General features: G+C 41.3%; 2 protein-coding genes across 5 annotated transcripts in view; both read left to right on the top strand.

The window, feature by feature from the left end:
* srd5a1 (steroid-5-alpha-reductase, alpha polypeptide 1 (3-oxo-5 alpha-steroid delta 4-dehydrogenase alpha 1)) lies at nucleotides 1-21824 on the top strand. Of its 3 annotated transcripts, none has more exons than XM_026156970.1 (6): nucleotides 1-450; nucleotides 680-846; nucleotides 2965-3066; nucleotides 10569-10719; nucleotides 10848-10934; nucleotides 21072-21824. In XM_026156970.1, exons 1-5 carry the CDS (start codon nucleotides 140-142, stop codon nucleotides 10912-10914), a joined length of 798 nt encoding a protein of 265 aa, XP_026012755.1. In that variant the 5' UTR covers nucleotides 1-139; the 3' UTR covers nucleotides 10915-10934; nucleotides 21072-21824. The 3 variants fall into 3 exon arrangements, with proteins under 3 accessions (XP_026012755.1, XP_026012754.1, XP_026012756.1); XM_026156969.1 differs by lacking the exon at nucleotides 21072-21824 and adding an exon at nucleotides 12214-13196; XM_026156971.1 differs by lacking the exon at nucleotides 21072-21824 and having other exon boundaries at nucleotides 1-80; nucleotides 174-450; nucleotides 10848-12180.
* tent4a (terminal nucleotidyltransferase 4A) overlaps nucleotides 16481-25606 on the top strand; it is a 24273-nt gene continuing 15147 nt past the window's right edge. For both annotated transcript variants that reach the window (XM_026156965.1, XM_026156966.1), the window contains exons 1-4: nucleotides 16481-17573; nucleotides 21831-21954; nucleotides 23554-23600; nucleotides 23738-23858. In XM_026156965.1, the coding sequence (XP_026012750.1) occupies nucleotides 16756-17573; nucleotides 21831-21954; nucleotides 23554-23600; nucleotides 23738-23858 (1110 nt within the window). In that variant the 5' untranslated portion in view covers nucleotides 16481-16755. The remainder of the gene's footprint in view (nucleotides 17574-21830; nucleotides 21955-23553; nucleotides 23601-23737; nucleotides 23859-25606) is intronic.

Raw genomic sequence — 25606 nt, forward strand, 5'->3', positions numbered from 1 at the left:
TCAAGAACTCTTAATTGGTCCGAATCGGTCGCGAGCGTATGCGCTGTCCAGGCTCTTGTCTGCAAGCTAGGGAATAACCGGTATGTATAGTTAGCTAATTGCGAACGTTTTAGTTTTAAATATTAGCCCTCAGGTCGAAATGGATGCTCTCCTCTCCCTGCTCTTCTCCTCAGAGGAAGAGGAGCTGTACATGTTGGACCGCATGGCTTACTTCATGTTTTTAATGGCAGCCTGCACTTTTATTACTTTGCTGTTTGAAAATGTTCCTTACGGGCGGTATGCTACAAGCAAGTATGGATTTCCAGTTAACGCCAGGTTCGCCTGGTTCGTCCAGGAGCTGCCAGCCTTACTGCTCCCTATGTGTCTGCTACTCTGGACATCTTCTTCCAAGACGTCTTTACTACCTAATCAGCTCCTCATTGCCATGTATTTCCTTCACTATGTCCAGAGGTAAGCAACCGTGGGCAGTCACGTTTATTTATTTATACAGTGTTATAAGCAGGCTTGCGCAAGGAGCAGTGCTTAAGTACCCCTTCAACTGGGCAAAGAAACGCCTGATTGATTATGCAACTCAGATACAGGAGATGTCAAAATGTGCACAGATGAATACATTTCAGTATAAACATGCCATTACTCAAAATAATGTGTTCTTGTTGTGTTTTTTCTTCTTCTTCTGCAGAGCCTGCATTTATCCATTTTTAATCAGAGGAGGGAAACCGACACCGTTCGCTTCATTCGCTCTGGCCTTTGTGTTCTGCTGCTATAATGGCTTCATGCAGATCAGGTACCTGAGCCATTATGCTGAGTACCCAGCATACTGGGTTACACATCCATGCTTCCTCATTGGTAGGTGTCCTGTTCCCTGACTGTTTGCAACAGGAATGTGAATTATTTTGTTGTGTGCAGAAGTTAAAATGTTGTACTGAGTGTAATTAGTATTTTATAAGTGTACATAGGGATGGGAATTGATAAGAATTGAGCTAATATCCATATCACTTATCAATTCCATCCCTTATTCATTCTCTTACCGATTCTCACTGGATCTTCCTTGAGAATCACCCCCATCGCTAAGCAGCATATCAAAGACATTAAAGTCATGCAAATTAATTGCATGTTGTCTGGTCAAATGTTTGTCCATGTTGGAGGTATTTCCCCCTCTTTGTTGTGATCAGTGTTGGGGTCGTTACTCTAAAAAAATAATTATCACACATATTACAAATAAAACATTTATTAAAAGTAATGCAGTACGTTGATTAATTACTCCCAGGATTCAGTAATTTGTCTGAATCAGAATACTTTATTAATCCCCAAGGAAAATTCTGTATTTAAGTTAAAAGTAAAGGACATAGAAATAAATAAGAAAAAAAGTTAAACTAAAGAGAAAAGACAGGAGCAACTATAACAGGCTGCATGCATGGTTGACGCATGCGCACTCAAGATGATTTGTTATCCTACTTGTTACATTACTTTCATGTTACTCTGTAAAATGACCCGTAACACATTGTTTCATAATTACCATTTAACAATATAAACCTGTAAGCTATAGTTTCACATACCGACAAAAACCCCTGTCCTAATGACAGGGGTTTTTGTCCTTGGTATTGCACAAAACAAAGATAAAAACCAACACAGCGACTTCAAAGCGATCTCCACTGTGATTTTACTGTAGAAACAGCGACTGCAGCCTGACTGCTCATCAATTGATGGGCTGGCGTCGGCATTCACTCAGCTTTCACTGTGGTTCTTGGCTAGCCAAGCGTCCTGGATGTAGTTTCCACTTTACAATTGCACTCTCATCCTCTTGTGCAATTAAAAAATAACCACGCTGTAGACTGCATCAGTTGGATTACATAGTATCAGTTTTAAGTAGGGGAAGGTGAGGCTCTGCTGATTGCATAGTCCTCTACATGCACTGTGCTGTGCTGAAAACTGTCCAGCAGAGCATCTGCTGGACAGTTTTCAAAAACCTATATAAAGCAACATATACACATGTGGCAGTATATCTGGGATAAGTCCAGCCATGTATCTATCCACCCATTTTCTGCTGCTTATCCGGGTCATGGAGGCAGCAGCCTAAGCAGACGAGCTAAGACCTGACTCACCCCTTCCTCCAGCTCATCTGGGAAGACTGGAGGCATTACTGAGCCAAAAAAAATATCTGTGTTATCTAGTAGAATGGTTACGAGCTGTTCTGTTTCAGTATACACTGGAAGCCCAGATGTTCTTGTTTTACATGTTGAATGCCCATGTGGGCATTCTATGTGATCTGTGGGTATCAGGTGATTCGTCCACATGTATTTGAGTTTTTCTAAGTGAGTGAGAAAGATGTTATGTATAGTTGTTGGTGTTTGTACACACATAAAGGTTTTTGAAAGGTAGAATTATCAGATTTGTCAGTGGGGTGGCTGCATGCCAAATAACCCCAGGTTCAGTCATCAACTCATCAACGAGACTCAGAGATACAAGGTTACAAAGGTGCACTTTGCCCACAACAAAGTGACCTGTTGTGGGCACTTTGCCCTCTTTCTGTCTGAGAACCACAGCCGGAGTGTGAGCTATTTTTGAAAAGTCAGGAAATGATAGATGTGGGTGGATATTTGGAGAGCTGTACCTCACAGATGACAGTGATTACACAGTTTAATACGTTCGCCAATTTGTGCACATTGTCTAAAGCATCATGTATGTATGTATTTTATTTATAACAACAGTTTCTCAACGCAGTTTTTCTTTTAAAACCTTCCCTTTTGTCCTGTTACAACTGGGAAAATATCGAGTCTGTATGTGACCCTAAGTTGGTTTAGCAGGAAAACTTAAAATATGGTATTTTAAGGTTGCTTTCGGAAGGAAACCAGGAGTATTCATCAAAATGTGGAAATGCTAAAAGAAAAAGAAACGCAAAGGTTTGCTCTCTGGCTTTTTGTCAGTACAGTCACTTGCTGAAACAGCTTTTGCTTTTGTCTCCAGGCTCGGTACTGTGGTTCGTCGGCTGGTTTATAAATGTACAATCTGACCACATCCTTAGGAACCTGAGAAAGCCCGGAGAGACTGGTTACAAGGTTCCCAAAGGTAAGAGCTTCAGTCAGACTCTGACATTTTATTTAGACTTGGGATTTTAAACTCATTTTAATCTCCAGTGGGTCAAACCAGTGAAACTCTTTCTGTCAGCGTAAAGGAGTTTAGGTACACATTTTGTCCCTGAGATAACTTCATAGGAAAAAGTGGTGTCGTTTCAAGGTTGTCTCAGTTCTTCTATCTGTTCTAGAAATGCTGCTGTGTTGAAGAAATAATCTGTCAGCACTACTCAAGCTCAGTTTAAGCTGTAAGACATAAATGTTTAAAATTACATAAAGTTTGTCACCCAGACTGTCCTGTAATTGTACAGCAGAAAGTTTTGTTAATTCGCAATAAAATAGCCTTTTAAAAATTGTGGACTTGTTGTTAAAAAACAACCAAAAAAGTGTAGCGTCTGTGTTGAGGGGGAGAAAAAAAATGAAAATACAGTTCAAAATGTGTGCACTCCTTCATATTGTCCAAAACTGTCCATTGGGCCTAATTGGAGTCTGTGCCGGGCTGATTCTGGGCCCCAGGCCTAATGTTTGACACCTTTGATTTAGACTATTTAATTTTCTGTTCAGAAATAAATTCAACAGCAGGTGTCCAGTAATTAAGGATAAATCATTTCTGTAAGTGTAGTCTTAAGTTTTTGCATACTCAGCCTAAAGTAAGCAATGCAACATTTTTGTTAGTAATTTGATCATTAAACGACGAAAGAAAACAATATATAATGAAATCATTTCATTAGGTTTTCATTGTACTCTGTAAAGTAAGCTATAAAGAATGGGGCAATGTAATTTCTCTCAGTCCTGGGCGAACTGTACATCGATTGTGCTGGTAAACTTTATTTATTTATTTATTTATTTAAGAGCTTAACTCAGAACACTGTCACACCAAGTTTACCTTTTATACGTTGTGTATGCATGTAAAAACTGGCATATGCATACAGAATGTAGAGGGGGAAACTGATCAAATCGATTACGTATTTGTGAAACATAGTTTCAGGCAGAGGAGTAACTGAGGGGCCATGCTAAGATTAGTATAAAATAAATAAGCATGGTTTCCAATAAAGCTATTCTAGCAAATTCCAAAAATAAAAGTATACAGCTTGAAATAAGCATAAAATACTTTCATGAAATTCTGAGACAGGGCCTTCTTCAATTTTAGGATACAGTCCTTCCTTGTAAACGGTGCCGTTTTTACATTGTGGCGCTACTTATTCTTAGGTTTAGACTCTGAATGTTTTTGTTGCAGCACACGTGATGAGTGAGAAGGAAGTCACAAAACCTGCAATCACATAATGGCCCTCGACGCTGCGGTCTCTGTGTGCTAGATGCTAATTTTCCAGTGTGGTCTCATGATTATACAGATCACACTAAGCAGAATCACAGGTTGTCACTAGCTGTCTTTGCCTGGGCCTCTGTGAGCCCTTACATTACTGTATAAACAGCTCTTGCTGCACATCCTCTAATACGGTCCAACTTGTAGGACTTTTAGTGTGTTTGCTTTCACTGACACAAACATGGAAATCTTTTAAACCACACAGAGTTGACAGTAATTGTTAGACAGTTAGCCAGGCGTACAGTGGAAGATGTGTGTAAATGTGAAACCCTCACTTATTCAGTATTCAGGCTGTGTACATAATTCATCTTTATGAAGTGTTCATGTTATTTGAGACTAATGTGCTTTCAGATTGATGTATTTATAGTATTTGTTTACATTTTTAACATTGGAGTGTTTTAAGCACAGAAGGGTCAGTTGACAACACTACAAAAGCAAAACAAAAAATCACATTTCACATGGGATTTCTGAAACAAGCTGTTGGTGTTTTCACTTATTACTTTCAAGTCTCATTGAATATAACATGTTCATTTTGTAAACCACTGCCCCAGTTGGTTAGAAGGGAGGCTTAAATGCAGAGCATGCCTCAGGCTGGGTCAACCATGTGACTGAAAAGTCCGTAATGTAAGAACATATGATGACCTTTGGTTTCTCAGTCAGAGTTGCCTCTTGATCTGTGACAGACCAAGTTGCCAACAGCCAAAATATTCTGCACGGCTCTTCACTAACCACGATAAAGAGGCTGCAAAGGAGAAAACTGTTCACTTGTCATTCTGCAGCTTTTTGCCATTCACTCTGCAGCCCGTCACCTCCCTCAGCTCCTCAGGCCCGATTCAGCTACTCTGATCTAGGGCTGCTCGATTATGGCAAAAATGATAATCACGATTATTTTTACTGAAATTGAGATCTCGATTATTTGACGATATTTATTTAACCCTTTAAGACCTACTATAGAACCAAGTCCGCCAGAGCTTATATTATTTTTTTACATGTTGTAGTGCCATTTGTGGGAGCATTTCAAGTTGCTATACAACTGTTATAGCCCATAAACGGGCGATCGTGGCTTAAGAGTTGGGAGTTCGCCTTGTAATCGGAAGGTTGCCGGTTCGAGCCCCGGCTTGGACAGTCTCGGTCGTTGTGTCCTTGGGCAAAACACTTCACCCGTTGCCTACTGGTGGTGGTCAGAGGGCCCGGTGGCGCCTGTGTCCGGCAGCCTCTCCTCTGTCAGTGCGCCCCAGGGTGGCTGTGGCTACAATGTAGCTTGCCATCACCAGTGTGTGAATGTGTGTGTGAATGGGTGGATGACTGGATATGTAAAGCGCTTTGGGGTCCTTAGGGACTAGAAAAGCGCTATATAAATACAGGCCATTTACCATTTACCATATTTTAATAATATGTATGCATTAAGTCCATAGTAACTACATTAATTGCAAAAAAGTGCAATAAACTACAAAAAAATTGAAAATCGTTTTTGTTTTTTTTACATATATTTCTACTTGGAGAAATTTAAGAGGTTTATCCCTCAAAACTTTAAATACAAAAAAGTTGCAAAAAATAGTTTACAACAACAGGAAATTTATTTTGAGTGTCTTCATAGTTTTATTTTGGAGATACACCAATTTTTATTGCAGGAAAAACGAAAAAACAATCCTATGATGCAAATTTGCAAAGAAAACAGCATGTGCATCAAAATAAACTATTTCCAGCAGTGCAACTCGAGTTCTAAGCATCCCAGCAACTATTCAGAAAAGTCAAACATGACCAGTATAGGCTTTTAAGGCCTACAAGTAAAAAACTACATTTCCGCGAAAATGACGTCAGTTCCGGTTTCAGCCAGGAAATGGCGGACATGTGATAGTTCGCGCTGACGTCTGTTTCAATGTGGAAGTGTTACGAACAGCTGATCGGATCGGCAAAGCGTGTTTCTGGAATATTATGTTTTTGTTCCTGCAAGCGCTTTTTATGCAATTTTTGTAAAGCTTTATGTGGAAGGAAACCGTGACCGAGGACAAGCTGATGGCATAAGATGTAAGTACAACTCCTCCGGTTTCATATGCAAAATAAATTATTGTGCTAGCTTACACGGTTCAGGTTCTACAGGGATTTAAAAATAGTTACACAAAACGGAGCGTGCTGCTCTGACCGGCTTTAAAGGGTTAACAATGACAATGTATTGAATAATGACTTTGAAAAAGAATATAAAATAGTGTGCAACACCACTGAAGTTTTTTTTTTTTTTTTTTACCTCTTTCAACCAACGGCAGTCACTCTCCTCTCCAAATAACTTCTGCTTAGCTTTCCGAGCTTCCCTCGGGTCCTCTTAATCAGCGGTCTCCAACCTTTTTTGCGCCACGGACCGGTTTATGCCCGACAATATTTTCACGGACCGGCCTTTAAGGTGTCGCGGATAAATGAGGGAGGGGCTAATAATCGGCTCAGTCATTTTTAATGATCGTTGAAAGCCCAGATCGTAATCGTGATTAAAATTCGATTAATTGAGCAGCCCTACTCTGATCTGGACTTCACTCTTTACTTTCTACAGCAGGGGTCGGCAACCTTTCTGATGGCAAGTGCCATTTAAAATTTCCTCAGAGGTCAGTGTGCCATCCATATGATTGCATTAGCAATAAATTGAATAACGCTCTATATGAACAGTTACACACTATATAGAGCCACTTTATAGGATTATATTTGTTCGTAGATGTTGGCAGCTGTCAGCGAATAGTTCTCAGCTATTTTGAAACAAAAAAAGACTTTTTATCCATAACAGCAAATGAACTGAACAACAGAAAATACAAATGCTATTTATGGTCTCCTCACAACAATGATAAGAAAAATAAACTGGGCCAATATGGCATGTTTGTTAATACAGAGTCACACATGTTAATGTGATCTCTGGTCTCCCACTCAGAGACTCGGGTCTCCGAGGGTCCAGCATTCAGACCTGAGGACTCTCTTCATGTGAGAGAAAATCTGCTCACACAGATATGTAGAGCCAAATACTGTCAATAAGGCCTCTGCAATGTTCTGAGGACAGTTAAACTTGTCAGATAGTGACGTCCAGCAGGTGAAAATCCAGCTCCATGAACACACACAGCTGTGGATTCCAGCTGCTTCGATGTTGCATTAACTGGCATTAACTCAGTTAATGTGAGACAAATCCAGCTGCTCATTAAAGATTTCTGGTTTGATCAGAAAATAAAACATTGGTCCAAACACCTGAAAGTCCCAAAATGCATTGTGTCTCGAGTCTATGTATGTATCAGAGTATTTCCGTGGTGCTGATGCTGTGCTGAGCGGAAAGCTCCAGAAACCTTTGAAGTGTCGGAATGTGGAAAGCCAACAGCGTCCCTCTCACCAGTAGGCTAAGTTATTTTTAGCCAATTACAAGTTGAATCTGGTAGTTGGGTTTTTAGCTAAGATACCGTCATTAAGAAGAGGCACAACTAATGTGTCTATGCGAGCTGATTTGCGATGTGCACTGGTGGCGCGACCATTTATTTTTTTTGATGCACCTTCTCAGATTAACTCACTGCGTGTCGTGCCCAGGGCTGGACTGGGACAAAAAATTGACCCGGGCATTTTGACTAGAGACCGGCCCCCCAGGTATTAAAGCCATAAAGCCTTTGAATGAAAACAAACGCTGTTGTGACAGTGATGTACAGTCTTGTTGGTATATGTATGATTTCTATACATTTTACATCAGATAAAAACTTTCATTGTAAGCTTCAGATAATTTAATAACAGCCAGACATTTTAAATGAAAATAAGAAAGTATTTCTTTGTGCCCCCCTTTCCCTGTTAATGCCCTACCTGCCCTCCTGGCAAAACTTTGCTAGACCTGCCCCTGCACAGTTACCAGCTGTCAGCTACATAGAAAAGGATCCTGGTGTTATTTGTCTCTCAGAAACAGTTCATAACTTCCCTTCAACTCATCCATGTCACCTAAAAGGTAAACCTGTTTCTCCATCACCTGTTCAGCTCTGATGATTCAGTAAGGACATCTCCTGGTTTCATCTTCATGTTTCCCTCTCACCACACATCCAAACAGACATCATGACCAGCAGCTTTACAGCTGTGGCTCCAGCAAACATCAGCTGATACTAGAAGTTAATATTAAATAAATTCTAACAACAGCTGATCAAGCTTAAACGTGCTGCTGTTGTTTAGCGCGACATCCGCTGGTTTCCTCTTTCTGGCGCAAAGTGGGCAATAAACAAACAAGAGAGACGATCAGCTGATCATTGATCAGTTTCATGATTGAAGTAGAAACAGGAGAGAGAGGGGGGAGAATGAGAGAAGAAGAGGCAGCTGTGCAGCAAAGACAGAATAAATCCAGCTTTGTGTCTTTTTCCATCCTAGACATCTCAGCTCAACACGAAACACGTAATAATGTCTCTGAATACGGGATGATTCCGTTTGTACGGGGCGGGTGGCAACTCTACTAGCTGACCTTATGGATAAAATAAAGTTCACTATCAGTAACATCATAGCACCACCCAGCTGTATAGAAACTCCGTCATGCTAGTTAGCATGCAGTACAAGTTATTGTAACTGACTGTAAAAAGTCAGCATAACGAAAATAAACTCCACCTAAATTTGGTTTATATCTGACCCAGATAGACTGCAGGTCGTAACTTCTTACCTGAAGTTCAGTTCACCTGACACTCGGACTGGCGGCCGCCTCGGGTCTCTCCTCCTCCTGTCTCCCCTCTCCCTCATCCACCTGCTGGCCTCCACCACTTATTAATTTTACTGAATCTGCGGAAGCTCCGCCATAGCCACCACCAAACAACAGTTATTTTTACACACCGACCAGTATCTAGCCAATCCACCACCTTTCATTGTTTATACTGTTCCAAAAAAAATAAATCATCGGCCCACCGAGCAAATGTCTGGTATGCCCGTCCAGCTATGGTGCCATCAGTTAACCCTGCCTAGGGTTGCCGACCCCTGTTCTACAGACTCGACTCTGTTTAGTTCAGCTATGGTTCACTTGCTGCTCTACACAGGCAGCAACTCGTCTAATTCTCCACACATCTGTTATCCAACACCCTGGATCAGAATTCCATCCCAGATCCATTCAAACCCTGTGATAATTACTAATCTTTTATCTAACGACAGTGCCTTATATATTGAGCTATCTAGCTAGATCTGGGTCATGCTATACAGCCTTCATGTTGTTAGGCAGTCAGGACTGCAGCATTTAACACTGAGTGTCAAAATGATGGTTGGTGGTTCTCCGTACAAATGGTCGATAAATGTTTTGTTTGTTTCGGTGTTTTTGGGAGGGGAATGCAACACATCAACGTTCTCTGATGAGTAAACCCATTTTAGGAAGAGTTTGCTGTGCAGCCCGCCCCAGCTTGGCTAAAACAGACCTAACAACTGAAACATGAGTGGATTTATGGTTTGGTTTTGGTTTTTTTAAGTGTGTGTGTGTGACCTTGTACTGCATTTAACTGGCTGAGCACTGTATAAGATGTGACATGTAAGGAGGGGGTTGGGTAAACAAGGCATTGGTTCACGTCCAAATTCCTTTTGCAAAACAGGCTGTACGGTGGGTACATGGAATCAAACTGTTTTCTCTGAAAAATCCAAACCATAAGTTGGCTTCTACCTCTGTTAAATAAATCTGTAATCATAACGGGTTCACAAAGTGAGCGGCTCCCCTGACTGGGAGCGTAGTCACAACAAAAGCACCTTGAGCCTGAACTTGCACTGAACCTGTTGAAACAATCCTTCCCTGAACCTTAAAGAAAATAGAGCAGAGAAGGCGAGGTGTGAGGAAGCTGTGAGCTTTGTTGCTCCAGATCAACCTACAGGCACGTCTGGAATCCCCTCAGCCAAGAATCTGCTATTTTCACATAAAGGGTAGCAGCACTGCTGAGCACATAGCCTGCAGTCGCATACTGAGTGCTCAGCCATGTATGTGTGGTATGAAGCCAGCTCTGTGAATGCCCTTTGCATTTTGTAACTGCATGTTGCCTCCAAATAAGATTCACAGGCAGTGGAAATGTCACCACTTCTTCAGCTTAGTATCAAATTGTATTCTGCAAAAAGTCACTGGATTTTATTTCCCTCAACATTAAAATGTTTGGGTTATTTTTGCATCAGTGAGCACATCAAAGGAGAAACCCACCTGCTCTAATGTCGCTGTCTTCCACCCACAGGCGGCATGTTCGAGTACGTGTCTGGGGCCAACTTCTTGGGCGAGATAACAGAGTGGGCTGGCTTCACTCTGGCTGGTCACTCTGTTCACAGTGCAGCCTTCGCCATCTTCACCGCAGTGGTCCTCGCTAGCAGAGCTGTGGCCCACCACAAGTAAGAACAAAAACAGGCAGCGTTCTCACACTCGGAGCAATTTTCCTGGAGTGTGCACACTGTACATTTTAAACAAAATTCAGAATTAACACAGGAAAATTTCTTGTTCCTTTGTTCTTGCTCTGCAGATGGTACCTTGCCAAGTTTGAGGACTACCCTAAAAGCAGGAAGGTGTTGATTCCCTTTCTGTTCTAGAAAGCTGGACACCTCGAAAGGTAATGTGTTCTCCTGCAACGGCGAAGAACATTCCTGTGATCATTTGCCTAATTTAGAAATTCTCTAATGTAGCAACAAACCTTGAACACAGCTTATTTTTTTTCCACTGAAAACAAGCGCACTCTTGGTGTGACGAAGCAATTGTTAAAAGTCACCATCTCAGAAAGGTTTTTATCATTTGTTACGTTGGTAATAACATCACAAAGCACCAAGGAACCTCAACAAGCATGGACTGAATGTGCTGGAGGTGTTGCGTTTGCAGGAGAGGCGGCATTCAGCTCTCCTCCAGAGGAAATAAAGGTTGTGAATGGAGTAGCTCCATGGTAATATACGGGATTTATGACAGTCTACATCAGCAGTAAACAGCTTTAAGACTCTCCTCCTGCTCTGCATATTCTCCCAGTTGGAACATAAAGTTGGAAATGCAAAGCAGACATTTAAAATGGTCATTTTATCCTCAAGATTCAGCTGTTGCAAATCTTTTTAATGTCGATTCACATCAAATAGACGAGTTCTGAATCACGTAGAACGGGTTTTCTACTGGATTTTGCTCTGGGTGTCATCTACTGACCTCGTCATCTCAAAGTCCTGAAAGAGAAGCAACTTTGTGAATGTAACTCCATATCTGGACTCAAAAAAAGACTGGTCTGCAAAATTAGAATAGGAATGAAACATTATATATTAAACAAAAGTGGGAATCTGAATTATGTCAGAGGATGACTGGCGATCCGTTTGTCTCTCATAGCATAATTCCACCAGCTCTAGACGATGGAGAGAGTATGGCTGGAAAAATGTGATTAGGTTCTTTATTACACCTTATATCAAAAGCAAGCAGCTGAAAACACCCCAACAATGCTGGAGATTATGTGGAGACTGGGACGCCAATCATTCTCATGTGTTTTGGAAGTGTAAAAATAGCAAACCTTACTGGGAAAGCATGTCATGTGAGGCACGAGTATTGTATTTTGGAATATGGGAAAATGTAAGAAAGGAGGACCATTACTTGTTTAAAATTATGTTGTTGTCAAGCAAAAAGATAATAACAAAAAACTGGCTGAAAAGTGACCCTTTAAAATTGGAAGAATGGACTGATGTAATTGAGGATAGATATAGATAGATCTCTAGAGATAGAGATGACCTACACTTTGAGACTGAAATCTGATAAACTGTGGACAAAATGGATAGCCTATAAGACTCACTCAACCCCATAAGGCAGGGACCTCTCCTCTGAGGGTTTTTTTTTTTTTTTTTTTTTTTTCCTCTTCTTAATTCAAATAGCTTTTGGTTCTTGGTCCTTTGAGGCATAGGCGGACGGCCAGACCCTGAGAGAATGGGGTCCTGCTAATACCCGCTCCGGGTTCAAATATGTTATGATTGTGAATGGAACTGGACCTGTCGGGGAGAGGACCAGACTTCGGGCCCTGTCTGGCAGCCTTCATATGGATGTAAGAGTCTGGGTGGATGGTGTTTTTTGGACGGGATTGATAAGACAGTACTTCTCTATACATATGTGTATAATTATTCTTTGTTTTCTTCACCCCACAGATTAGGTGCGCTTTATTCCTTTTAGTTTGTTTCTTTTGTGTTCTTTTTTTCGTATTTTTTGTTTGCATGTACTACAAAGTTGGAAAAATGTACAAAGTAAAAAAAAAAAAAAAAAAAAAAAAAGACTGAGACTTGCATCAGGCCTGTCCCCCACTCATGGACTGCGGGGACAGAGAATGAAGATCAAGCACAGGCGTCAATAAGTCACCCATGCCTGAAATTAGAAAATAAGAGTTGCCCCAAAACATGCCCCATGCTGGGAGTTTCTCAAAGAGATGGTGAAGAAGTGGAGAAGAAATTAGAGAAAAATATTGGCCTGGTGAAAGCAGGAGGACAACGCGTGCTGAATGAATAAAGCTGAGCGAGATGTGTTTTTGAAGGGACGGAGAAAAACTGGAAGTAAAGACAGGAACAGGAAATATTGGACTTGTCTCTTTCGCTCCATTACGGTTTCATTTTTGTTACTGTGAGTCATAATCTTGTCAGTGTAAGTTAAGACTTTTCTTAAATCATGTCATGGTTTGTTGGTACTCAGGTGCCCTTTTTTTGGGTGGGTTTTAAAAATGACTTTTTATTCAAAAGAAGTGCAGTTATCTTTAAAGTTTGCTCACTCATTTTCTGATGAAGTCCTTTTCCTGTCACAACTGAGGTCATGTCTTTAGGAATTTGATAAAGGGATTTTTACACTTTGTCACCAATAAATACTTTGACTGCTGCGTCTGAGTGTGATGATAAATGATGGCTGCTTTGCAGAGAGACATCCTTCGTGCCCCCACCTTCTCTCTTTTTTCCAGGGTGTTTTTTTTTTTTTTTTTTTTCTAGTTGTGCATCCTCTGTCTGGGCTCCTTGTAATTGCATCACTATATTACACAGACACTATTTACAACTGAGTGTGCCATTTGCCTGTAATACCATTCATCTTCATGCACTGTGTAATGGCTTGTTGGTCCCAAACTTAGACACACAGGCTCTGGATACAAGTAATATTTAATATACGCATGCTATATAATTTAATGTAACGTGGAAAAGCAACAACTAAGCAGCATTAACAACCTTCAGCCTTTAAGACTGCTGCATGCGAACAAACACACGTCTGTGGTAGGAAAGTAAAATAACAAGCCACTGCTGCATGTTCTGCCCGTCTTGCAAGCCATAGACTGTATATAAAAGATGGACACCGCTTTCCGATGTGAAAAGTAAAGCCAGCCTGGAAATCTACTTTCAAGATTTATTGAAAACAATAAGATGTTCATTTTGTAAACTGTGGACCCAATAAGAGGGAAATAAGGATAAAGCATGAAATGTTTATGACTGGATCAACCTTGTGATTGACAAGTCACTATTGTCGCCTCTGTCAGTGCACCCCAGGGTGGCTGTGGCTACAATGTAGCTTGCCATCACCAGTGTGTGAATGGGTGGATGACTGAACGTGTAAAGCGCTATACAAATACAGGCCATTTATTGTATGAGTGGCCATTGGAAGCAACAGTGAAAATGACGAAGGGTTCAAAACAGTCAAGTCCAGTTGATAAGTTAGCGATCCACCCTCTTCTTCAAATATGGCCACTGCTGGCTATAAAAGGGGGAAAACCAACATGGCAACATGGAGTCCTAAGCCAGCCGGTAATGTGATAGCTGCTTTAGTTATTTATTTGTTTATTTATGGCTCCAGTCTTGCCTCCCATGGATAGGACTAGACTTTGTACAAAATATTATCTCAAAAAGTCTGAAATTAAAGGAAACATGAAGTCCTAGTCTTAGATTCCGTGTAAAATTTCTGTGTAACAGTGCAGGTGAACTTTATAGTATATAAAGTTTCTGTTTTATGTCAAATTGTTTAACATTAACTTTAACAGAAATATTCAGTTTATTGTCATGCATGAAGAAAAACAGCGTACTTGGTGTTGCACTGATTTCTGCCCTGTCATAACTATCAGTATGATCTCTTGGTCTTCCTTTGTGTTTACTGAGGTCTTAAAATCCCTTGGTTATGATTTTGTAAATGGTGCAGGATCCCTCCTTTGCACCCAGAATGCAGGCGATGGACAGCAGTTTGAAGATGTTCTCTTTACCTGTAGATGGCGCATATTAACACACCTACACCTCCTAGGTTTAAACTCTTTTAACCCCCCCATCTTGCATTCAGGTGGTACAGTTTGGACTGTAGGTTCAGACCACAGACTGCATATAAAGTCGATGGCCCAGATTTGCAGTTTTGAACCTGCTCTGCGGTTAGATGATAATCAGTGGGTTCATTCTAATGATGTCCTTGTTATTACTGTACCTAACTGCACAGTGGGGGCAACGCACCACAGGCAATATGCTCACATGTAGAAACAGTGTAATGGCTGCCGACATTGTAAGCGCAGCTTCCCACTAATGTGGGTTAAATATCTGGAACATACTGCAGCCTCATTACTATTCAAGCCACATGCAGCCTCAGACAACTGCCTGCTTCCTTAATATTATCTCCTATTACTGTTCTGCCTGTGAGCATATTAGTGGCTTCTCCAGCTTCTCCTGTGTTGTTGTTTCTGTGCGTGTGTGTGTTCGTGTGCATCTTTTAGGTGTCTGTCAGCTACGGTCCAGTCGTCACCAATGTTGTAATCCCATAAAAGCTGACAATGAGGCAAACCAGCCTTGAAATGACACGCACGCTGAGACATAGTCTGTGTCGGCGCTCGGCTCGAGCTGAGTCCGTGACATGAGAGATGAGAGGAATAACCTATTCAGTGTGCTTTGTCAGTGCCCGTGTTTCATGCAGTATAAAATGGAAAAGATAGGAAGAAGAGATTGGCTTTCTGCAGGCGTACAGTGGGAGTAAGCATCTGTGTGTGTGCCCGAGTGTGTTTTATGGCGAGCTGCATATCCTAGCCGACACATAGTTTGCTCTAGGGGGGAGTTTCTTTGGCTATGTCACATGCTGCACGTGAGTAGCAGAGGTTGGGGGCAGGCATTATGCAAGATACTCTTTAAAAAGAAATACATACACATCCCAGAAGGTGCTGGTTATCCTGCCTGCCACTCCTTCACCGTAGTGTTTAATGGCTTGGGAAATTGCTGTTACCGGTGGGGCCTGGGCAGTACTGAGATACTGGGATGATGAACACCACCTGCTGTGCTTCACTTCAAAATGAACATTTGGAATCCAGGTCCGCAGTGTGCATCTGAAATAATAAACGGGGGAAAAGGAGGCCCTTTTAAGCTTAGACGGGGGGGGGGGGGACCATGTTACTGTGTTGTTGTACTTAGATCGTATGAAAAGCCTCTATGTCCTTATATACAGTCTGTGTTTGCACTGCAGTGTAGGCTTACTGCTGTGTGTATGTGAGCAGCATTTCAAGGGCCAGAGTTTGTGGCCTCGAGCAAGTGTTTGGGATGCCGACAGTCTCATGGCCTGATCTTCTTTTGAAGTAAATTATACTTTCCTTAAAAGTTACATGGTTCCAGTTTTTGTCTTTCAGAGGAAGCTGCGGATCCATAGCTAGATCACCCACGGAAAAGGTCAGGTATTCTGCAGGGCCAAATCTGTTAATGTCCCCGAACTCTAGTCTAATGAGTATATAACATATAAATTGGGGAAATCTATATATCTGATTTCTCTTTAATCCGTGAATATTTCAAGACATGCATTCGTGTCCAGGACGTTAATAGTCAATCATTTGTGCAACAATAAGCTTCTGTCCGGCCTCGTGTTGATGGGGATCCCCTCTGAACCCACCCATCCATTCCTCCACCCACTGGTGAAAGCGGGGAAGTTGAAACTGAGCGCACAAGGATCTGCGGACTGCCAGGCCCTGCTTTATTTAAAAAATAAAAAAAAATAGAAAGACCCCAGGTCATTTTATTCATTATCGACGTTTACCGTGTACCTCATTTGTTGTCCAGTGAATTATTTATCAAATAAAAATTCTAATATTTATTCCCTGCAAATCATCAGTCTCCCGGCTGAGGAGCGATAAAGGAGTGGGCGGATGGGGGGGGGGGGCGCAGTAATCATTTAAGAAATCCCTGGTAGGACGCATGCGTGTGGATTTTGAAGAGCATACGCCATATTGAATTCCCGTAGGAATCGGCTAGCAAATTTTCGAGCTAGCGGTGTAAAAGGGGGCCACTTTATCAATGGTCCTAATTCGGTTTAATGTTCAAACGTGTCTGTTCTCGTAACCCCGGACAGCGTAGCGACCTTTGAAAGGTCCGAGAAGCGGCGCAGGTTCATCACGGGCTCGGAAGTGTTAGGGACTTGTCGGGGGGGTTACCAGAGAAAGAAGTTGAATGGATCCGAGGGTAGCTTGGATTCAGCCCGAACAGAAAGGACCTGCGAACGCCTTATGGATGCACGTCTGGGAGACCTCTCAGGGAGTACGGACTCTCTCCGCTCAGCAGCAGCTCCACAATCAAAACCACAACCAGTGTGTGAATTACGCGGTTTTAAAAAATGTGGCGACCGCCGTGGCTTCGAGCAAGAGCATCTGCAGCAGCAACGGTAACGTTACAGGAAGCCTGAGCAACGGCAGCAGCCATCGTAGCATCACGAACGGCGCTGCACACAGTAGTAGCGGTAACGGCAATGCGATTCCTCCGCTGGGGAGAGCACTGTCCAACAGGAACGTACACAACTCTTTAACCCCGTCGAACATCAGCGAGCCAGGTGAGGGGAAAACTGCGTCCCATAAAACGGGATCTGCCTCGTCGTCTTCGCAGGAATCCGGGACGGACAGTCCCCCCTCCAGCTGCTCACTCGAGAGGACTATGGATAGAAATGTTACGGGGAGTATTAATAATAACGTCGGGGGTGCCAACCTGCTCTTCAACTTGAGAGACAGCATGGACAATAATGTCAACCTTTACCATCACCGTCACCCGCAGGAGCACCAGGCTTTCAAGTTACAGCAGATTTGCGTGAACCAGCATCAGGTTCACCCCTCTGTACCTATTAATCAACCACACAGTCACCACCCGGGCCGAAGGAAAAGTGACAACAAGGCGAGCACTTATGGGATGAATTATTCGATTTCTAACTGCACTAATGGCAATTATGCGAGCACTTGCACGCCCTGGAAGACGAGGGAGTACAGCCCAGGGGTACTCGGGTGAGTGACTTAACCGCATCGCTGATTTGTGGTGAAATAAGCTGTAATAAGTTGACAAACGTCTCCTGACGCTGTCGTCTGTTTGGCAATATAAACAGTATAGTTATATATTATACTCTTGTTTTGCAATGCAGTTGGATTATGGCGGTACACTGAGTACTGGAGAGTAAGCTGGACATTTTTCTTCTTGCCGTTGGCTGATTAGCTAACCGTTACAGCTGCGTAAAGGCAGCCGCAGACGGCCAGAAAAAGACCGGAAGTGCCGTGATTTGGTATTCAGAAGGTTAAACTGGGCCGTTACCGAACACGATAATTCCAGCAAGCTGTCGAGCCCAACTATTAAGTAAAGCAATAAAATGTATTCTGAAGTGTTGAATAATGTGTTGGCGTGAAGCGAGTTTGAGTAGATTTTCTTAATGGTTTATTTATTTAGAAGGTGCCGACCGGATACGCTGCTTTTAAATGTAGTCCGTTAGTTAGCCTAAACGAGGAGCCTAAAGCTAATTTACCCAACGGTTTCCTATGCAGGCTGGACTTAACGGGAAAAACTGTTTAAAACAGAATTACAACCTTTTTATTCCTCCAGTGAAATGTAATTACACAGAACTAGAAATTAAATATGATAATCTATTTACAACATTTTTTTTGTTGACGAGGTTGAAACCAGCTTAATTTGAACGATATGGACAACTGCACTTAACCTGTTAGCAATCTGCTGTGGTGAATCCGAAAAGTAATCTGGCAATCTGACAGTGAGCGTGGGAGGTGAAACCTGCGAGATTAATTCTCAATATTGACTGTTTTAAACATAATTCGATACAATTTGTGGGGGAAAGGACTAGTTATGTGCAAGGTACGTGCTTTAGTTCAGAATTAATTACCTTTGTGCCCAAGTTAATTTGGGTTCACTCCCTATTTGCAGAGATCTGCCAATATGACATAACATACAGGGTGGATCCCAGAGTACTGAAGTATGATTAAAATCAGTTTCCAGGAACTCGCTTTAGCCACAGATTAGCTATATTTTCTTAGTATTGAGTTCACCTAAAATTAATGTCTATAAATGGTAAATAAGGGTTGTTTAAATTTGCAATATCTGCATTGTTGGTGTAATAAAAACACTAACTGAATAGCTTTTGATTTTCAAGTATAACTGAGCACTAACCGAAGCCCTCCTGAAACAAATGAGCGAAGAATTTCTGAATGTGTTGCAGGAATTTGTGATATTTGTAATGGCTGCTTGCACCCATCTGGGACTCTTCTGTAACAACGAAACAGTGTTTGTCACGAAAGCAGTTCCACATGCGTGATGCAGAGTTTCCCAATTGCAGTGAAATCTAAGTGAGCTGAGAAATTTGAAGTTGTTAATGAATGTTTTCTTCTGAAACCACAGTGAATTTCATCTTGTAATTCGTGGTTCTACAAGTTTTCTGACACAAGTTTCAGCGTGTGTGCCGACTAGTGTTTCTTTGGTTTGCCTTCAGGGGTGCCCTTTAAAGTTCTGCACAGAGAGGGAGTTTCACTACAAACTGGAACAGTGTGAACATAAAAATACTTGTATGTTGTGGTGGAGTGTTTACTGTAAGATTGCTTGTCAGGGATGGCTCTGGTAATAGCTATTATTCTAACTGTGGGCTGTGTGGAGTGTAATCGTTGGACGGTTAGCATGGATACATGCTGGACTGACTGGTTTGCTGACAGAGTTTTCACCAAGGAGTGGGCCCATGGGGCTGAGTGCATTTTCTTCAGGGCTCTGGTAATTGATTGTGACAGTCCCCCCCCGTTCTGTATTTCACACTGGCATCGTGGCATGCATTCCTAGGAGAAAAAAAAATGAATGGGTCAAACAGACTTCCTCTGTTCGAAGGCATTTAACTGGTCAGAAATCTGTACATTATGTGTGCCCTGCTGTCAAACACAAATCCATATCAACAACGGGCCTGGGAGTCTCCCAGGCCTACTCTGGCCCTCCAGTGTTTTGCTTAAACCTTGGTCAATTTCCACTCAAAACCTCAGGTGTGTGTTGTGCCGTTGTCTTTCCGTAAGCCAAATGTATTCAGTGAAGATGAGTATTCTGCAAAGCATAGCTCCTCTGCACGTTGACCACTTTAGTTCAGGCTTATTTTTGGCCTGGTGGTTACAATATGGGGCAGGGCTACAGTTAGCCGAATCTATGATGGTTAAATTGGTACTGATCTAAGAGACTTCTCATAAAGGCATAGAAAAACTTATGTTTTGTCTTTTTAACAAAAACCAAATATATCAAATTATTTCAGTTTGACTGTTACTGAAGCAGGCAGGTTTAGTAACGTGGTTTTACAAAGTTGCAATTTCAAAATATATTTATGCATTTTCAGACTTCACAATTAGACCAGATTTCCTAATTGAGTTTTCCATTATCACAGTATTGGGAATCTTCCAGTCAAATCCAATATTTATCTCCATTTTCCCAAGAAATCTGTTTAATATGCTGAAATAACAGCTGTAGCTTCTTGATCAAACGAGGGCACCAGTTCAAAATAAGACTGTTTGAAGTTTGTTATTACTATGATCTGAAACAGGGATGCAATGATTTTGAAATGACAACAGATCAATAAAATAACAAAGTAACATCTACGCAGCTTTTTTTTTTTTTAATTTTTTTTTTTAGTTTTTTTATTTAAAAGAAGGAATCTTAAAATTTTTGCGACACAGCCAATTACAGGTGGTCAGATCAGTCTAAATGACCCAACCCCAACACTGGTATTGGATTGATACTAGCGGAATAGGATTGATCGTTTGTTTGTATTCTCCGAGTTCAGTATGTAGCCCACTGAACTGTGTTAACGTTTTACTTTTGGGGGAAATGTAAGAAACCCCCTCAAAAATCTCAAACATCCACTATGAAAAATTAAAATGTTCAGTTTACAAATTATTGATAATTAATCTCATAAGTCATGACACAGTGTTCTCCACTGCATAAGCCGTTTGATGCACTAAACGTATCAGTGTCTGCAATATGGCTGCATTTCCTCGGTATTGGATCATAACAAAATTTGCAGTATCGCACAGCACCACAGCTGATGCATATGGGCCAGCGACACTGGTTAATGGCATTTTATTTTCCAGTATGTTGATATCAGTCAACAGGGTCACTGCTAGCTAATGGATTCCTAATTTAAAGTGGGCCCATGCTAGTCTAATGTGCCGTCAGCGATTTCAAATAAAATTTGCCTAGATGTCCAAAGAACATAATATGCAACTGTTAAATGTAACTCTTACTCCACTGGAATATTACCCATTTTAATCACTTTAACAATATAATATAAAACTTACTGTCTGAAAATACTTGGAGACCTAAAATTCTTTTCTCATTGTCTCACATATGTAATGCTTCAATGATAGAAACGTTAAACAAAGTTTGAGGTCAGTTTATGTACCTCTGTGACCTGAAAGCTTGGCCTCAGATGGTTTTAAACACACTATTTTTTTTCTACTCCTGGCTCTCTATGATGTCAGTGAGAGCAGATATCCCCAATATGGTCATCTCCCAGCCCTCCCACCTGCTGTTCAAACCTTCTGTTCACCCTTCAGACAGAGCATGAACTGGGGACCAGTGTAAGATGATTAAGGATTATATTGATGTGTGAATTGTGAAAAGCTAATCTGGAGTCTGAGAATAAGAATACAAAGCTGGAACTGAGTATAAGTCCCCTTACATGGCAGCTTATTTGGGATAATGCGCTTTCTCAAATGACACTGTGGTGCAGAGAAGAAGCATTACTCGTGATCTGGTTTTACCGGGATGTTACAGAGTGATGCTTTTTTTGGGGGTGGGGGCTGTCATCAATCACTTGTAGAGTTGAGGTTCATTAGCAACAGCTGATACAATCCACCACCTGCCGCATTTGTCATATTAAACACTGAACATGACGATCAGTACCTGCTAAAATGAGAAGCCACTTCCTGAAGGTTTTGAACCCTGTGACACTCTTGCAAGTCGAAGTTCATTTTCATTAGGGAAGCTTTCATTAGTGCTGTAACACTACCAGGCTGAGGTGCATATTCATTACACCTTGAGATCTGCTTGTGGCATCGATTATGTTTTAATAAGCTGTTGCAGTGTTTCTCAGTTTGCAGTGTCCATGTAATCATGAGCTTTGTTAGTACATGTATACATCGGCAGTAGCAGTGTGAACCTTTCCAGAGCAGTGACCACGTAGTTGGATTATTTTTAGTTCATTCTTGTACTTAACCCTTATTTGTCCTTTTGTCCAGACTCCACGAAGAGGTGATGGATTTCTACAAATACATATCTCCTCGGCCGGAGGAGGCAGCTATGAGGAAGGAGGTGGTGAACCGGATAGAGGTGGTCATCAAGGAGCTGTGGCCTACTGTTGATGTATGTTACGCATGCACACGCACACATGTTTGTTTGGATCAGCATAAATCAGAGACTTCACTGATATCCTGTCAGTGTTCCTAAATCATAGCTGAAACTATCAAATGTTTCAATACAGTACAGTGTCTCTCCCCCCCCCCCCCTTTTTATTTTTTATTTTTATTTTTTTTAAATAATTATTATTTTATTTTTTCTTTCTCTGTCTGGGAAAAAGACGCTACCTTTGATCTTTTTGGGCCGCAGCTGGCAGTCTTTGAAACTAACCTGGATCCACAGCAGGTGGAGCACCAACTGTTTGTTTTTTAACTGTGCACATCTATGCATACCAGCCTTGCTCTCACTACACCCTCCTTTAACAGCTGTACATTTTAATTCAATGATTTTATTATTTAAAGGAACATGCTTAAATTTTGAAAATTCAGCTAGTGCTTTTTAAAAACTATTTATTTTTGACTGAATAATTTCATTAGGCTACAACCCTTAAAAATGAGCTTAAATTAGGCACAAACATTTCAAAAACTATAAAGACAAAATGTATTAATATGACATTTGAAATATCACTGGACAAGAGATGACATCAGTTATTGCGATCAGGAAGTGTGATTGGGCGTGAGAGATTAGTCAGCTCGGATGTTTTTTGGCCAGGTTTAGTGACTTAATTACCTGGCAGCGTCACAGGACCGTAGGTGTGCACGTCCAAGTTTCAGTCTGGCACATGTCACCCCTCCTCCTGTTAAACCGCAAGCTAACAAACAGACTCCTAGTTTTAATTTTCTAAATAACAGACAGACGTGAGATTGGCATCGATCTCTTACTCACACTTTTGACCAAACTGTTCCTCTTTAACAAAAGTACTATGTGTCAGACCCAACAAAAACTGACCTCATACTACCACTGTTTTGTAGTTTCCTTAGAAGGAATGAGAACATAATTAACTAACTGGAAAGCAGTTATGAGACACTCTTTAAAACAGAAAAATTAGTGTCTGTACTCGCACTTGAGAGGTGTAGAAATGGTGATGGAGGATCTTGCAGCTGGTTGAGAAGAGTACAGCGAGGCGCGGTTGATGCACCGCCTCTCTCGTTGCTTAATCATGTAAAACACGCGCAGCAGTGATTTGTTGGCTGCCAGTCTTCACCACTTCTGCTGTGAGCCACATTGTCAGGTAAATGGATCAAGCCTCAGATTGTCCCAGCCTCCCTTTTCATTTCCATGTATTTACCCTGGCCTGTCGTGGTGCTTTTGCCTTGATGGAAAAGGAAATGACTCCGCTTCCTTTGGAGAGCATTCACTTGCAGCCCTCAAGCACAGCATTTTTGTTCTTTGCTATTGTGTACTTAATTTGGCAGCGTACTTAACTTGGCAGTGTTTACAGTCTCTGAAGTAGGGAGCCGGAAATGCCTAAGTCCTGGTCGTTTGCAAACATTTGAACTGGATATATACAGCACCACCGCAAATGAGCTAGAAGTGTAGTTGTTGCAAGTTGCCAAGCCCTTTATGGTTAAAATGTGATGTGAAGAGCTGTAACACGTCAGCTTGTATGCCATGAATGACAGTGATTTCGGTCATTTTCACACTTCTGTAACCATGTTTTACCAGGTCCAAATATATGGCAGCTTCAGCACAGGGCTGTACCTTCCAACAAGGTAAGAGCAGGATTTAAATTTATTCAGTTTTTAAATAGCCAACTTAATTTTGTTTCTGATTTGTTTTGCTGCGAGGTCATTTAAATTTTAGGACTAATGTTTGTTTAAATTAGTTCATGTATGTTTTTTGCCCTTAGTGATATTGACCTGATGGTGACTGGGAAGTGGGAGCGCCCGCCACTGCAAGAGCTTGAACAAGCTCTTCGCAAGCATGAAGTTGCCGACCCTAACTCCATTAAAGTGCTGGACAAGGCTACAGTAAGTAGAGACAAGCAGGTCGTGCTTCTCCACTCTGTGCCTGTGTGCACCTATAGCATGTCATTGCATTTGGGCCATCACACTGGAGCACAGCTGATTTATTGGTGGGACAATACTATCAGCCAATATTGGCTATTTTCTGCGTTCAAAGCGGCCAGCAACTGATCCTTTATTGCAGCTGGTTGAGAAGACTTTAACGAGTTATTGGCTGGTATTTCTTAAAAAAAACAAAACAAAGAAAAACTAACACTTGACGGTGAAAAATGCTTTCTAATATATTAGTCCAAACTATCCCATAGGTTTAGTTGGATACCTGTTAGTCGAGTCGCACTGATTTATTGTTGGACCATAGTAGAGATGGACCGATCCGATATTACGTATCGGTATCGGTCCGATACTGACCTAAATTACTGGATCGGATATCGGAGAAAAATAAAAAATGTAATCCGATCCATTAAATATCACGAAAGCACCTCACAAAACTTGCAACACGCCGTAACTCACCTCAGAACGTTAGCAGTCGGAGCAGTATGCGTCACGTGATAGAGCGGCTGTGGCATGCGGGACCTGTCGGTGGTCTGGATAGCATTTGGAGCTTCGCTAGCAACCTGGCATTTCATCTCCGACAAAGTTATCCCCGAGAGAAGTAAAGCACGTGTGTAAGTCCATCTCTGAATGTTTGTAAAGCATTCCCACGTTAAGCTTAACGAGCGACTGCCTCTCGCTCTCCAGCTGCTACTTCAATCGTGAAACTGCTTAAATGATCAGCTGATCGGCTTTTCTGTCGCGAGTCTGTCTCTCTTGTTTGTTTTTGGTCCACTTTGCACCAGAAAGAGGAAACCAGCGGCTGAACAACAGCAGCACGTTTAAGCTTGATAAGCTGTTGTTACAATTTATTTAATATTACTTTCTACTCGAGGATCTTTTTCTATGTAGCTGACGGCTGGTAACTGTGCAGGGGCGGATCTAGCAAAGTTTAGCCAGGGGGGCCGATAGGGCATTAACAGGGAAAAGGGGGCACAAAGACATACTTTTCTTTCTTATTCTCATTTAAAATGTCGAGCTTTTAATAAATAATTATCTGACACCCAAAGTTTTAATTTGATGTAAAATGAATAGAAGTCAATTACTGTATATAGTGACTATTAAGTCTAATATATATACCCTAGTAAGCTATAGTACTTTTTACTTTGGGAAGGTACCATCTGTGCAGTCTGCAATTTTGTTGAAGAAAGATGTTGAATCTATTTAATATTTCTTGAAAAAGAATTGATTTCTGTGCATTTTTTTTTCACACTGCATCAAATTAAGGTTGATTACGTCGATTAAGCATCATGAGGTGGAGCGTGAGGGGTGGTTCCCTATTTTTTATTTATTTATTTTTGTTGTTGCTGGGAGTTGGAACCCTATTAGTTAGGTTGCTTAATATTTCTGCTAAGTACTCTTTAAAATACCAGAATAGGGAGGATGGTGTAGGTCTAAGTTTATTAGATTGATCAGTATTGCTGAACTATGAAATATTTTTTTTGTATACAGGTATAACAGAATAGCTTTAGTGTAGTTGTTGTTTTAAACTTGAGTATGAACTTGCAGACTTGCAAAATGCAGCAAGATATTTTAAAAAACAGTTTTGTTGATTAAAAAACACTATATCGGATTCATATCGGTATCGGCAGATATCCAAATTTATGATATCGGTATCGGTATCGGACATAAAAAAGTGGTATCGTGCCATCTCTAGACCATAG

This window comes from Astatotilapia calliptera, chromosome 22 (assembly GCF_900246225.1).
Source record: "Astatotilapia calliptera chromosome 22, fAstCal1.2, whole genome shotgun sequence".
NCBI lineage: Eukaryota > Metazoa > Chordata > Actinopteri > Cichliformes > Cichlidae > Astatotilapia > Astatotilapia calliptera.

Bases quoted from the DNA above. Each gene is read 5' to 3' on its own strand.
- srd5a1 (XM_026156970.1), top strand. From the start codon at position 140: ATGGATGCTCTCCTCTCCCTGCTCTTCTCCTCAGAGGAAGAGGAGCTG. The intron at 847-2,964 runs GTAGGTGTCCTG...TTTTGTCTCCAG, and splicing joins ACATCCATGCTTCCTCATTG to GCTCGGTACTGTGGTTCGTC. The intron at 10,720-10,847 runs GTAAGAACAAAA...CTTGCTCTGCAG, and splicing joins AGAGCTGTGGCCCACCACAA to ATGGTACCTTGCCAAGTTTG.